The following is a 13,353-nucleotide window of genomic DNA, read 5'->3' as shown; positions in this document are numbered from 1 at the left end:
AGCAAGCCTCCTCAGTATCCCAGCTTTGGGAGGCTAGGGATCTCATGCGATTTGTCCTGTGGGATCTCGCATGAGAGTCGGTGCTGTGAGCAAGCCAGGCCTCGCAAACGAGGCAGGGAGGTTTTAAGCTCTTTAAACGCTCTGTAACCCCGAGTGTGGCTGGAGCAATCCAACTAGATGGGCGGGGTATAAAGAATACAATTATTATTATAAGTAGAACCAGAGCAAAAAGAGCTTTTAATCTCTCTGTCTTGCTTGGATTTAACTTGCGCAGTTTCAACCACCCTGCCTTCAGCTGCGATTGGTTGAAATAGCGCAAGTTACACGGGTGCAAGAGGTGATTGTGTTGCCTGGTGCAGGTTAACAGCTCATTTCCATGTTATTTGGAAATGGATTTTTGCCGGAAGCAAATAGCGCAGAAACGAGCGCCAAACTTGTACTGTATTCCACTTGGTTTCCAGAAGCAGCTTCTGCATCGGGTGAAAGTTTGAACAGGATGCGGAAACTAAGAGATAGGGGAATATTGGTGCACTAAAGCCTCCTTTAAAACGCAGGTGGCACTGTGGGTTAAACCACTGTGCCTAGGACTTGCCTATCAGAAGGTCGGTGGTTCGAATCCCCGCGACGGGGTGAGCTGCCATTGCTGGGTCCCTGCTCCTGCCAACCTAGCAGTTCGAAAGCACGTCAAAGTGCAAGTAGATAAATAGGTACCGCTCTGGGGGAAGGTAAACAGTGTTTCCGTGTGCTGCTCTGGTTCGCTAGAAGCGGCTTAGTCATGCTGGCCACATGACCCAGAAGCTGTATGCCGGCTCCCTCGGCCAGTAAAACGAGATGAGCGCCGCAACCCCAGAGTCGTCTGTGACTGGACCTAATGGCCAGGGGTCCCTTTACCTTTACCTAAAGCTTCCTCTAGCTCATTTCTCCAAAACAACCCCAAATTCATTTTTAAAAAACAAAACAAAAAACAGGGAGAGGGAACAAACTCCTTGCCGGGGTAAAGCATTGGGAATCCAAAGTCAGTCCAAACCCACACGGCTAAATTCAGAAATGTGTTTGTCCTGCTGTTCCCAAACCATCTTGGAGGCAATTTTCTAAATATACCGACCCATGAAAAGACCCGCCTGGGTCCCTTGGCCAGAGGGTCTGGTGTCTCAGGGCGGGGGCTTGTTTTCAGGAATGTCACCCCCCCCCGGCTTCACGTTGCCCCAGAGAGAGCTCCGTGCGTCACCGTCGCTGCAGGAGACTCACATTTCGGCGTTGCTGAGATTCCGGGCTTCTGTGATGATCTCTTGCAGCAGCACCGAGACGTCATCTGCGAAGGGTCAGAGAGGCAGTCGGTTAGGAGACCCAAAGGCCACAGAGCGGCTTGTGGAAGACTGTTCTTATTCTTGGTTACGGCTGATTTTAATTATATCCCGGCCGGGACTCAAGGAGGGTTGTAGAAATTAAAAGCAAGTCAGAATACAAAAAGCTGGAAGCATATCGAAGATGACTGTCAAAAAACAACTGGACTGCAATAGGGCTAAAGCAATATAAAGATCTATGAAAATACAGTGAAAACGGCACAGTGCTGTTGAAAAGCCCTTGGAAAACAGGCAGTTTTCCAGGCCTGCCAGAACAGAACAGTCTCCCCTGGCTGTTGGCACGACAGCAAGGAAGGAGCCAGTCTGGCTTCTCCAGGGAGGGAATTCCAAAGTTGTCTGGGAGCAGAAACCACCGAGAAGGCATAAGCGGCCAAGTGCCCCAGAAAAAACGGGGTTTTTTTGCATGAGAGCACTGTGGCCATTTTGGGAGCTGCGATTTTGCGCAGTGCCCCAAAATGCATATTTTGGGGCACACTGTGAGATTTTGCCCTGAAAAAAGCATTTGGGGGGGGGGGAGCGAGAGTGAGTTGTGGGTCACATGACTCGCCCGGGAAGATGTCCTGGAAGACAGGCATCCTGGTTTTGGGAAGGTATGAGACGGCCCTCTGCCACGTCCCCACCAAGCGGAGATTCAAAGAAGAGCATCTCTGAATATCTCAGAGCCCAGGAAGGAGAAGGCCCATCGGATAGCCTGGACCTAAGCCATATAAGACTTCCCCAGAGGGGGCAGAGTGCGGTCTCCAAAGGCTGATCAATCGCCAAATGACTGATATTTGTGGAATACAGTTTATCTACATTGCAATATTCCAAACAGTTCTGCCTAACAATTTAACTTGGAAGGTACTGGTTCAATAGAGCTCAAAAGGAAGGTTTGGACAATTAATGATTGGTAGTTGCTGCGCCATTAAACTCCAGATAACAGACTTGGACAACATCCCGGATTGGAACGGAGTCAGAGGAAGCTGCGCTGATAAAAAGGCAGTTGGAAAAATATACACTAACAAAGCTGTATTCGACAGATGAAAGTACATGATGTTTGACATGATTGAGAATCGTGGACTCAGGGACGGAGAATTATAAAGCATCAAAATCGAGATGTGGAAAATATGGAAATGAGGAGGAGAGGCAGGACTGAGATGTGGAGATATGCTTCAGAAATCCAGACCATGGGGAGCTCCGAAAAATTAATAATTATAATTTGGTCTTTTTTATTTTAGTTTTTTAAATTTTAATTGGAGTATTATGATTGGATATATTAACTGATTGGAAAATCAATAAAAATGATTTTTTTAAAAAAGCCATACAGGACTTCCATCACATCTGCTGGAAACTCTAGGCTCAGTTTCTATCCCATCAACTTCCTTCGCTCTGTGGTTAAGAAGGTGAAATACTTGGGGATCAATATGACAGCTAAAAATGTAAACTTGTTTAAAGACAATTATGAGAAATGTTGGACAGAAGTAAAAAAGGATTTAGAAATATGGTCAAATTTGAAGCTTTCACTGTTAGGCCGTATCGCTGTGATTAAAATGAATGTATTGCCGAGAATGTTGTTCTTGTTTCAAACATTGCAAATTGTGGACAAGATGGACTGTTTCAAGAAGTGGCAGAAAGATATTTCGAAATTTGTCTGGCAGGGCAAGAAACCCAGAATAAAATTTAAGATTTTAACTGAAGTAAAAGAAAGAGGGGGATTTGCCCTGCCAGACTTTAAACTTTACTATGAATCAGCAGCTTTCTGCTGGTTGAAAGACTGGCTGCTTCTTGAGAACACAGACATTTTGGATTTTGAAGGCTTCAACAATGTTTTTGGGTGGCATGCACAAGAGAGGGCGTCAAGCTGTGGTGAGCCTCAAATGCGGAGAGAATTCTGGCATCCAGAAGGAGGACCAGAAAGGCACCCCTTTTCCCTGCAGACCCCTTTCCCCTTCGATCTATTTAACATTATCACATTTAGACCCCACCTGTTCATCCAAGAAGCTCAAGGCGGTATGCACGATTCCCCCCCCCCCTTTTTCCTCATTTTGCCCTCCCGACAACCCTGTGAGGTAGGAACGGTGGATGGCTCAAGGGCACCTGCAGAGCTGAACCGCTCAGCGATGGCCTGACATGGTCCATTGAAAATGTTCCTCGTTTAATATCACGACTGCGGGGGCACACAGAGGCCTTTTTGGAAGGTTGATCTCTGGCCATAGCTGTCAACGTTTTCCCCTTTTTAATGGAAATTCCCTTATTCTGAATAGGATTCCTCACAAGAAAAGGGAAAAGTTGACAGCTATGTCTCTGGTCGTTCAGGATTTCATTGCAAAGCTCCCCCATTGTTTGTTGTTGTTGTTGCTGCTGTTATTCCCATTTTACAGATGGGAGTCGAGTCCCAAGGCTACACAATGCCACTGGGGCAGCTATGAAGGAGAATACCTACCGAGGTGTGTGAAGAGATTCTTGGCTACTTGCAAAAGAGCCTGGGGAGGAGAGAGGGAGAGAAGGAGAGAGAGATGGAATATATAAACCTTGCTCCTTAATTCTGAAATCAAAGCAGGTGATGCCTCCCCGCCCACTTCGTGATTCACATGACGCAACATCAAAATGAAAATGGAATTAGAGTTACAACATTATGTAGTATATGAGGTCCTCTTGACCTTGCTGATATGGTCGGTTCAAATCCCCGCGATGGGGTGAGCTCCTGTTGCTCGGTCCCTGCTCCTGCCAACCTAGCAGTTCAAAAGCACGTCAAAGTGCAAGTAGAGAAATAGGTATCACTCCAGCGGGAAGGTAAACGGCGTTTCCGTGCGCTGCTCTGGTTCGCCAGGAGCAGCTTAGTCATGCTGGCCACATGACCCGGGAAAACTGTGTAGGCTCCTATGATGTAAGTAATAGGCCCTGCCTGCTAGCCTGCTCCCTAAAATATTGCTGGTTTGCACATCTCTATATATAGGGTGCCTACATTCTGCATGGACTGGTTGCATGGCAACCTGTGCAAATGGCTTTAGATACCTATTAGGGCTATAAATTGGGGTGCGGGTGGCGCTGTGGGTTAAACCACAGAGCCTAGCGCTTGCCAATCAGAAGGTGGGCGGTTCGAATCCCCGCGATGGGGTGAGCTCCCGTTGCTCGGTCCCTGCTCCTGCCAACTTAGCAGTTCGAAAGCACAAAGTGCAAGTAGATAAATAGGTACCGCTCCCTCCGGTGGGAAGATAAACGGCATTTCCGTGCGCTGCTCTGGTTTGCCAGAAGCGGCTTAATCCTGCTGGCCACATGACCCGGAAGAGGTACGCCGGCTCCCTCGGCCAGTAAAGTGAGATGAGCGCTGCAACCCCAGAGTCAGCCATGACTGGGCTTAATGGTTAGGGACCCTTTACCTGGCTGCCAGAGTAGATGGGAAGAGGAGTATAAAAGATGCCATCCAACTGTCTTCTGGACTCCTTTCCAGATTTGGAAAGTTTACTTTCCAAGTAAACTCAGTTTACTCCTGAGCCCTTTCTTCTCTCGAAGATGTCCCTCAAGGCAGAAGACATCCAGAGTTTTCCTTCTCCCAGATGGGCCCCCTTCCAGGTGGATGACCCAACCTGCCCCTCACTTCTCTCTACAGCACTTGCAGAAACAGCTTTCTTGACCCTTAGACCCAATCTTGGTCTTCTCCCCTCAATCTGCAAGAGCCTGTCTTCTCATTCAGGGGAGGTCCCTAGCTCCCTGAGGGTTAGAGACCCACCGGCTGCCTTCACCTGGCTTAGCTGACAGCTTCTAGGAGCCACAGGTGATAGCTGAGTTCAGGATAGGAACCAAAGGTGGACAAACCACCCCAGAAGGAACACAATGGTTTTTAAAATCCAGCAATCGGTGTATAAATTTTATGAAACAAACAAACAAATAAATAAATCCTTCCACGCCAAATCAATTTCCATGTGCAGCAGTATTAGCAGTAAATCAGCTTAATGCTATTTATTGCCCTGCAGCACCAGCTGGTGCCACAAGAGGGTGCTCTTTGCACGCAGCTGGCACAGAAATATTTTAAAGTTGAGAAAGCCGTCCTTTAATATTTTCCTTGATTTTTGCCACCTGTCTGCTCCAAGGGACAGCGCATGATTGTCCTCCACCCCTCGCTTTATAATAATAATAATAATAATTTATTATTTATACCCCGCCCATCTGGCTGGGCTTCCCCAGCCACTCTGGGCGGCTTCCAAAAGATTATTAAAATACTATAATACATCAAACATTAAAAGCTTCCCTAAACAGGGCTGCCTTTAGATGTCTTCTAAAAGCCAGATAGCTGCTTATTTCCTTGACATCTGATGTGAGGGCATTCCATAGGGCGGGTGCCACCACTGAGAAGGCCCTCTGCCTGGTTCCCTGTAACTTGGCTTCTCGCAGCGAGGGAACCGCCAGAAGGCCCTCGGTGCTTGACCTCAGTGTCCGGGTAGAACGATGGGGGTGGAGACGCTCCTTCAGATATACTGGACCAAGGCCGTTTATCCCCACAACGACCCTGCCAGGTAGGTTAGAAGCAGTGACTGGGCCCAAGGTCACAGCCAATGAGCTTCATGGCCCAGTTGGGGAGGGATTTGAACCCAGGTCTCTCCCTGGTACACTCTAACCACTGCACCACACTGGCTCTCATTTGGACCAACCAGCTGCCGTCCCCTGTTCACCCAATTCATGACCTTTGCTCTCTGGGGAGTTGGACCACTACTCGGGTGTTTTGGGGTGGAAAGGGATGGGGGGGTGCAGCGCCTGGTGGGCAATGGGATGCTACCCACAGACTTGGCTACATTTGAAGGCCCCTCCAGTCCTGTTCTCACAAATGATCAACCAGAAAACATGCAAGCAGGATTCAAACACAAGAGCCCCTTCCCTTCCTGTGGTTTCCAGCAACCTCCACAGCAAAGCCATTTTGGTTAGTAGCTCCCGATAGCCATCTCTTCTTTCTTTCTTTTTTTTTTGGGGGGGGGGGCTCTGTTCCAGCAATAGGATTATTCTTTCCCTCTCGCGAAGACCTTGACCAACTATAAAAAGATATGTGCTTGTCAGCTGAGGTTCTGAGATCAGGGCACCCTGGGGCTTCGGACGTGCATCTCAGGGCAACCAAGCAAAAGTCTAAACAGCAGTTATACGGGGCCGCCTCTCCTGGTCTGCCCCGCAGAGGACCTTAAGGTCCACAAATGACAACATTTTGGAGGTCCCAAGTCGCAAGGCGATTGGATTGGTCTCCACTAGGGCCAGGGCCTTTTCAGTACTGGCCCCGACTTGGTGGAACGCTCTGTCACAAGAGACTAGGGCCCTTCGGGACTTGACATCTTTCCACAGGGCCTGCAAGACAGAGCTGTTCTGCCTAGCCTTTGGTTTGGACTCAGTCTGACCCTTATGTTTCCCTCCCCTTATGGTCTTGATCTATGGGCCACTTTTAAAATGAGGCTGCATTTTAAATTGCATTTTAAATTGGTCCCCCCCCAATGTTTTTACTGTAATTTTACTGGTGTTAGCCACCCTGAGCCCAGCTCTAGCCGGGGAGGGCAGGGTATAAATAAAATTATTATTATTATTATTATTATTGTTGTTGTTGTTGTTGTTGTTGTTGTTGTTGTCATCATCATTATTATATCATAGAATGGTAGAGTTGGAAGGGACCAGGAAGGTCGAGTCCAGGCCCCTGCATACAGGAATCTTTCACCCAATGTGGGGCTCGAACTCACAAACTTCAGAAACTCTACCAACCGAGCTATCCCTCAATACCTCAAATTGTCATTATTAAATTTAGACGGTTACATTTTGCAAATCGTTTGGGCATTGCAATCTTCAGCGTGTCTGCTTATCCAGCTGAGGCAAGGAGGTAAAAGGACTGAAGTGCGAGAAAACGATTAGCGAAAAAGGCTAAGATCCAGGGCTCCTCCTTGCAATGCCGACTAAAAGTAAGGTAGAACCTGCTAAGCACAAGAGCTATTTGAAGGGGAAACAGGCTTCCTTGGAAGGTGGTGGACTTGTGGGATGTGATCCATGAGAGGCAGTCGAGTCCAACATTCCTTGTAATGCTAGAGGAGACATGCAAGGAATGTTTGGTCCAGCCAGTCAAAACTTCTTGTTCCTTCTGGCTGGAGCATCCTTCCTTTTGCATGTGATAGAAGGTGGGCGTGACCTAACCTGTCCAGGTAACAAAAGGATGAGTCACGAAACACACCTCCCTCTCTTTTTGACTTCCTTCTTTGTTTGACCAGCTTCTAGCTAGGACTGCTCTGCCAGCTCTCAGCTAGCAGAAGCACTGGGATTATTCCCCCATATGGCGTAGATCCTCATGTACATATTTGTAACTAAGGCTGCCTTCAGGGATCCAACTGTGAACTGATGTGAGTAAACGTCTTTTTTTGACTTTGAATAAGATTATAGAATAGAATAGAATTTATTATTTATACCCCACCCATCTGGCCCCCCACAAGGGTTGGGGAGGTTGGGGTGCGGGCATCTGTCAGAGATTCTTTAGCTGTTATTCCTGAATCACAGGGGGCAGGGCTAGATGACCACTGGAGTCCCCTCCAACTCGACAAGATCATGATTCTATTAAAAGTTGGAACAGGAGAAGCCTGCATTTCATCAGACTGGACCAAGGACACGAATGGCTCAGACCCTTGTTGTTGTTTTTAATCTATTTTGTCTGCAAGCTATTTTGCCAAATGAATGGATAGCTCAGTTGGTTACAGCGTGGTGCTGATAACGCCAAGGTTGCAGGTTCGGTCTCCGTATGGGACAGCTGCATCTTCCTGCACTGCAGGGGGTTGGACTAGATGATCCTCAGGGTCCCTTCCACCTCTGCAATTCTGTGTTTCCATGTCCTTGTTGTACATATGCTCCTTTGAACCTAACTTGGAAAAACTTTCAAAGCAGAGGTTTCCAAACAGAGGTTGAGCTGTGATTTGGGCATAGCGGGTGGGTTGGACTGGATGACCTCTGGGGGACCCCTTCCAGCTCTAAGGTTCTAGGATTCCTCGATTCCTGCCCCCTCTTCTGCAGCAGCCTCCCGGCTCTTTTGATCTCAGCTTGCTTCCCGGAACCTGCTTCCGTCCTTCCCTTTCATGCCGTCACCTGGCTGACTCTAATGAGGCTGGGGGCCTTTGAGAAGGCAACTGCCTGCGCCCCCCTTGCTGCGTGAGCTCAGAGGCCGCTCTGTGGGCTGCGCAGGATCCTGCAGAGAGCATCCCTGCTGAGCTTTTGCTGCTGCTTCCAGCGTCAGCAGGCCAGCGGGTGGGGAAAAGGAGACCAGCAGGATTGACAAGAGTTTCAGTCGACAGGTCAAAAGCTTTGCACGGCTCCGGCAAAGGAAAGTCCCCCCCATGCCGGGCGGGCGTTTGGCAGTAGGACCAAGGAAGGTGAAGTTTCAAGGATGGGGGGCAGATGAGAGTTTGCTAAAGAGGGGGACGTTCAGAACAGGGCAACCTTTTGGACACGGTAACCCCGGGGTCAGCAAACTTTTTTCATCAGGGGGCCGGTCCACTGTCCGTCAGACCTTGGGGGGGGGGCGGACTAGATTTTGAAAAATATAAATACCCTGCAAGCCTGTTCTGCAGCTGCCTTTGGACCTGGAGGAGGAACGCACTCTGCACGCGCTCAGGAGCCGCCCACTCACCAACATTGTTGACAAACAGCAGCCGCTCCATTGGCCTGTCCCTGTGGATCTCCTAGGCGGTGTGCACTATGCACTGCGGCCTGTCGTCTGAGGCCAGGTTGGCGGGCAGGCCATGCACACAGAGCGCCGGGCAGGCAGCGCACAGCTTGCCCTCCAGCGCAGCTGCCAAGCTCTGGCTGAAGCCCTGCGATGCGCCCATCACGATGCCCATGGCACGGCCCGGATCCGCTGCTCGCCTGCCGGGTTTACCTCAGCCGCAGGGGGCGAGGCTTCGGATTGGCTGTGGGAACTTCCTGCCGTGCCAGCGTCACCACCCACCCAGAGCTGCCCGTGATTCGGATGGGCTGCAGGAGCTTTCTGCAGCTGATCCGAGGCCTCGCCAGTGTGGCCACCCGCCCAGAAGCCTTGCCAGCGTCACGGACGTCAGTCCCCGCGTGGCAAGTCGTCTGCAGTGCGCGGGGACTGACCGAGCAGGTGGCAGGGTCCGCGGGCTGGATTTGCGAGCTTGGGGGGCCGCATCCGGCCCCCAGGCCTTAGTTTGCCAACCCCTGCTGTAACCACCACACTGCCCTGCCATATCAACAAACGACAGTGCCTTTGTACCGGTTAAACTGATGCAAGCGCGTTGTCTGGAGATGCCATTGAGATGCAGAGCTCCAGACCCACCTCTCCAGCGCTGCCCTAGAGACGCCAGGTGTGCCCGCCTGCCTGCACCTCACCTGACACTCGCATTTCAGCTTCTGCTCCTTCTGGAAGGCCAGTGTGCTGGTCAGCACTGTGGAGGTGTAGCAGAAGCAGTGCTGGATCTTGTGCTCATCCATTTCTGAGTAGCTACAGGGGGGGGCGCGGAGAGAAGAACAGCAACCATGTTAATTTTGAACTGCAGAACTACCCGCCACTGGAGCCGCATTTGCCGCCATCCCTCCCCACTTCCGTAGTAACCTTCCATAGAAAGATATTTTCATGGCGCTTTTGTGGAAGTTGTTTCCCCCCCCCCAAAAAAAAAAATTAAACAGCAACCAGGGCACATCAGTTATGGTTTTGTTGCAATATATATTCCTGGCAGGAAGGGGGTCTAGACTGAGAGACCATCAAACTTTGCAGGGGAGAATTCTTGGCAGCGGCTCTGTTCCGGCTCCTGTCCGCGGCCGGCACGGAGCCTCGAACTCACCTCTCTCCACCGAGCTTGTTGAAGGCACAGGCCAACGCCACGACTTGCGAGGTGGCTCTGCTGATCACCGGAACGCACAGCATGGCGGTCACCTCAAAGCCCAGCATGCTGTTCAGCTGCTTATGCTCCTCCTGGGGGGGAGAGACAAGGGCTGGTCATCCGGGGGACGGGAGCAGAGTTGGCATGTTCCCTTCCATCTGTGGTTGGCTTGGTGGGATGGGGCGTCTCGGTCTCGAGGGTTGAAACATCAGAAACGTCACAGACCCTGAGATATCAGGGTCCAAACCTGAGACCCAGGGAACTCCCCTGGGATACCCTCCAACATCCCTCAGATAAATGCTGGGATACGGTTGCCATATTTCAAAATGTTTTTGAGCTTTTTTTGGGGGGGGGCGGGTGACAAAGTTGTTGGTTTTTAAAAAACTATTTTTTAAGGAAATTCGCCCCCAAATCAACACTTCCGACATGGGTTCCCATATGCCCAGATTTCCCTGGGCATTTTACCAATACAGTCATACCTTGGAAGTCGAACAGAATCCGTTCTGGAAGTCCATTCAACTTCCAAAAGGTTCGGAAACCAAAGCACGGCTTCCGATTGGCTGCAGGAATCTCCTGCAGTCAACCGGAAGCCCTGTCAGATGTTCAGCTTCCAAAAATGGTTCGCAAAACGGAACAGTTACTTCTGAGTTTGCAACATTTGGGAGCCAAAACGTTTGGGAACTAAGCAGGGTAGCAACTAGCTCTATTTCCCCTTTTTAATCAAACCCAACCCCGTCACAACCGCCAGAGCCAGCCTGTGGCGCCTCGGCAAGCTCTTTTGCTCGGCCGATCCGTCATCCATGCCTCAGTCAACAAGTAGGGCAGGACGGGGAGTTAAACACATTTCTGGCTGGTCCGAAATCGCGGGACGCAAGCCTTGCACGGACGCTGCCTGGCAGCCGACTGCCAAAGCAGAAAAAGGGAGAGGGCCGGCACCCTTTCCCTGACCCTGCCAGATTTCCCTGCGTCCAGCCAAGCCACTGCGTGATTGAGACGTGATATTAGTCCACCCTGGAGCGTGACAAATCTAGCCGAGAGAGAGGAGGTCTGGGGCGTGAGAGGGCTCTTTAACTGGGCACGGAGAAGACAGATTGAGCCAAAGTGGTTTGAGCTGAGCAAATCGCGCTTAAGGAAGAGGTGCAGGCTGAATGGATCAGTGGTCTTGTGAGATAGTAAAATCCATGTTAAATTGCTGTTTTAGGGGTTGTTTTTAAAAAGTCTGGGACGGATTAATCAGTTCTGCATGACTTTCTAAGGGAAAGCGCGCCTTGCTTTTGAAACGCTTTGGTTTTGGAACGGACCTCTGGAACGGATTAAGTTTGAGAACTAAGGTACCCCTGTATGTGTATATATATTCCAGGAAGATCTGCCTCCTTTTTTCAAACTGAATATGAAAGGGCACATTCCAAACAACCCCTGCTGGGTTGGCGGTTCACATGTATCTCTGTAATCCTGGCTTCATTCAAGAGCAGGCAGCCGGAGAAATAAAATGTGAATCGTGCTGCAGCCACAGCATGGGAGCCCCAGTGACATGCATGGCATGTGCTGAAGAAGCCCAGGGCAGACTCGGACGCACGGAAAGCCCTACCAAGCTGATGTCTTGCAGGGTGATCGATTTCTTCTCCTCCACAACCTTCCCCAGACGCCCAACCGTTAACTGCAAGGGGGAAAGAAAGAGAGAGCAATGGGAAAGAGGCGAAGGCTTCAGAGAATCACAGAACTGCAGAGTTGGAAGGGGAAATATGGACACTCAGCCAGATGGGTGGGGTATAAATAATAAATTATGATTATGATTATGATTATTATTACTTAGAGGATTGTAAAACTGCAATCACCACCTCAAGTCACCTTGAGTCAGGGAAAAAGGCGGGATAAAATAAAAATAAAAATACCGTATTTTTTTGCTCCACAAGACTCACTTTTCTCCTCCTAAAAAGTAAGGGGAAGTGTGTGTGCTTCTTATGGAGCGAATGCAGGCTGCGCAGCTATCCCAGAAGCCAGAACAGCAAGAGGGATTCCTGCTTTCACTGGGCAGCGATCCCCCTTGCTGTTCTGGCTTCTGAGATTCAGATTTTTTCCCCCCTTGTTTTCTTCCTCCAAAAACTAGGTGCGTCTTGTGGTCAGGTGCATCTTATAGAGCGAAAAATACGGTTATTAGACAGAGGCTCACGATCTTCAGGAGAAGAGATGCCTCCTAAACTGCAAGGCACAGTTTTTTAGGGAAAAAAGCACTGATGATGATGATGATGATGATCCACTCACAGGGAAGCTGATCTCTTCCTCCAACACTTTGTCTCCAACGACCTGCAAGAAACAAGAAAACAGGGATGTGGGAAACAGGAATGAATCAAAGGCTTTCCCATCTTCAAAGACGCAGGAGCATTTAAATTTCAGATGCTGTAGGAGACACAGGTCGTTTCTTAAGGCTTGTAGACCAACATCTCACTGAATGGTGGGCTGGGTGGAAGGGAGCAGCAATCACTTGAAATATTGTCCACCTAAAGATAACACACAAGTGGGAACTGCAACAAAATGTTGCAGCGTACAGCGATACCGTCCAACTACTCCATTCTGACAGCTCTCTGTGGCCACAAAGTATGTTCAGCTCTCACTGGTGTGATTTTGGGGTTCCCCTCTTAATTTTCCCCACCCCAATTTTTTGCACTTCTTAAAATCTCAGAGGTTGTCCAGACTTCCTGGAACTACCCCTTTTTCTGCATAGATTATCCAGTTTGGGCTGCATAACCAATGGCGCCTGATCACCAGAAACAGAGGGGATGGAATATACTGTTTTAGGTTTTTAAGGGGGTCAGTCTTGGACGGTGCACCAAGTCCCTTCCGATTTTGGGGGTCCTCTACCCAGTGAGGGATAAAATCTAATGGAAGAGGTGGCTGCAATGGTCCGACAAATTCTTCATAAGACAATGACCTTAGGGAGGAATAAGTAGTTCCATAAATTCATTGCCCCAGTACCCCCCACCCTACAAAATACATTATTCAGAACAGGGGTTTGCATGACCCACCAAGACAACAACATAGAGAAACTCAAAACAGTGACAAAGCTATTTAGTTTCAACAAAACCGGCAAACTTGAACCTTCGATTCCAGCTTTTCAAAGTTTGATAGTCACAAATGTCCTCGTCTGCGCCCATCACTGAGCCTGCAGC

General features: G+C 49.5%; 1 protein-coding gene across 6 annotated transcripts in view; it reads right to left on the bottom strand.

Annotated features, from left to right (window-relative positions):
* Window positions 1-13,353, bottom strand: part of PDE2A (phosphodiesterase 2A) — a 394,356-nt gene that overhangs the window by 32,591 nt on the left and 348,412 nt on the right. For all 6 annotated transcript variants that reach the window (XM_082219118.1, XM_082219113.1, XM_082219115.1 and 3 more), the window contains 6 exons: window positions 12,449-12,490; window positions 11,775-11,843; window positions 10,148-10,278; window positions 9,696-9,807; window positions 3,787-3,826; window positions 1,249-1,312 (listed from right to left, as the gene is read on the bottom strand). In XM_082219118.1, the coding sequence (XP_082075244.1) occupies window positions 1,249-1,312; window positions 3,787-3,826; window positions 9,696-9,807; window positions 10,148-10,278; window positions 11,775-11,843; window positions 12,449-12,490 (458 nt within the window). The remainder of the gene's footprint in view (window positions 1-1,248; window positions 1,313-3,786; window positions 3,827-9,695; window positions 9,808-10,147; window positions 10,279-11,774; window positions 11,844-12,448; window positions 12,491-13,353) is intronic.

This window comes from Podarcis vaucheri (assembly GCF_965113315.1).
Source record: "Podarcis vaucheri genome assembly, chromosome: 4".
In the NCBI taxonomy this organism is placed as follows: Eukaryota; Metazoa; Chordata; class Lepidosauria; order Squamata; family Lacertidae; genus Podarcis; species Podarcis vaucheri.
The sequence above is the reverse complement of the archived record's forward strand: the minus strand, read 5'-3'. Positions and strand labels throughout refer to the sequence as shown.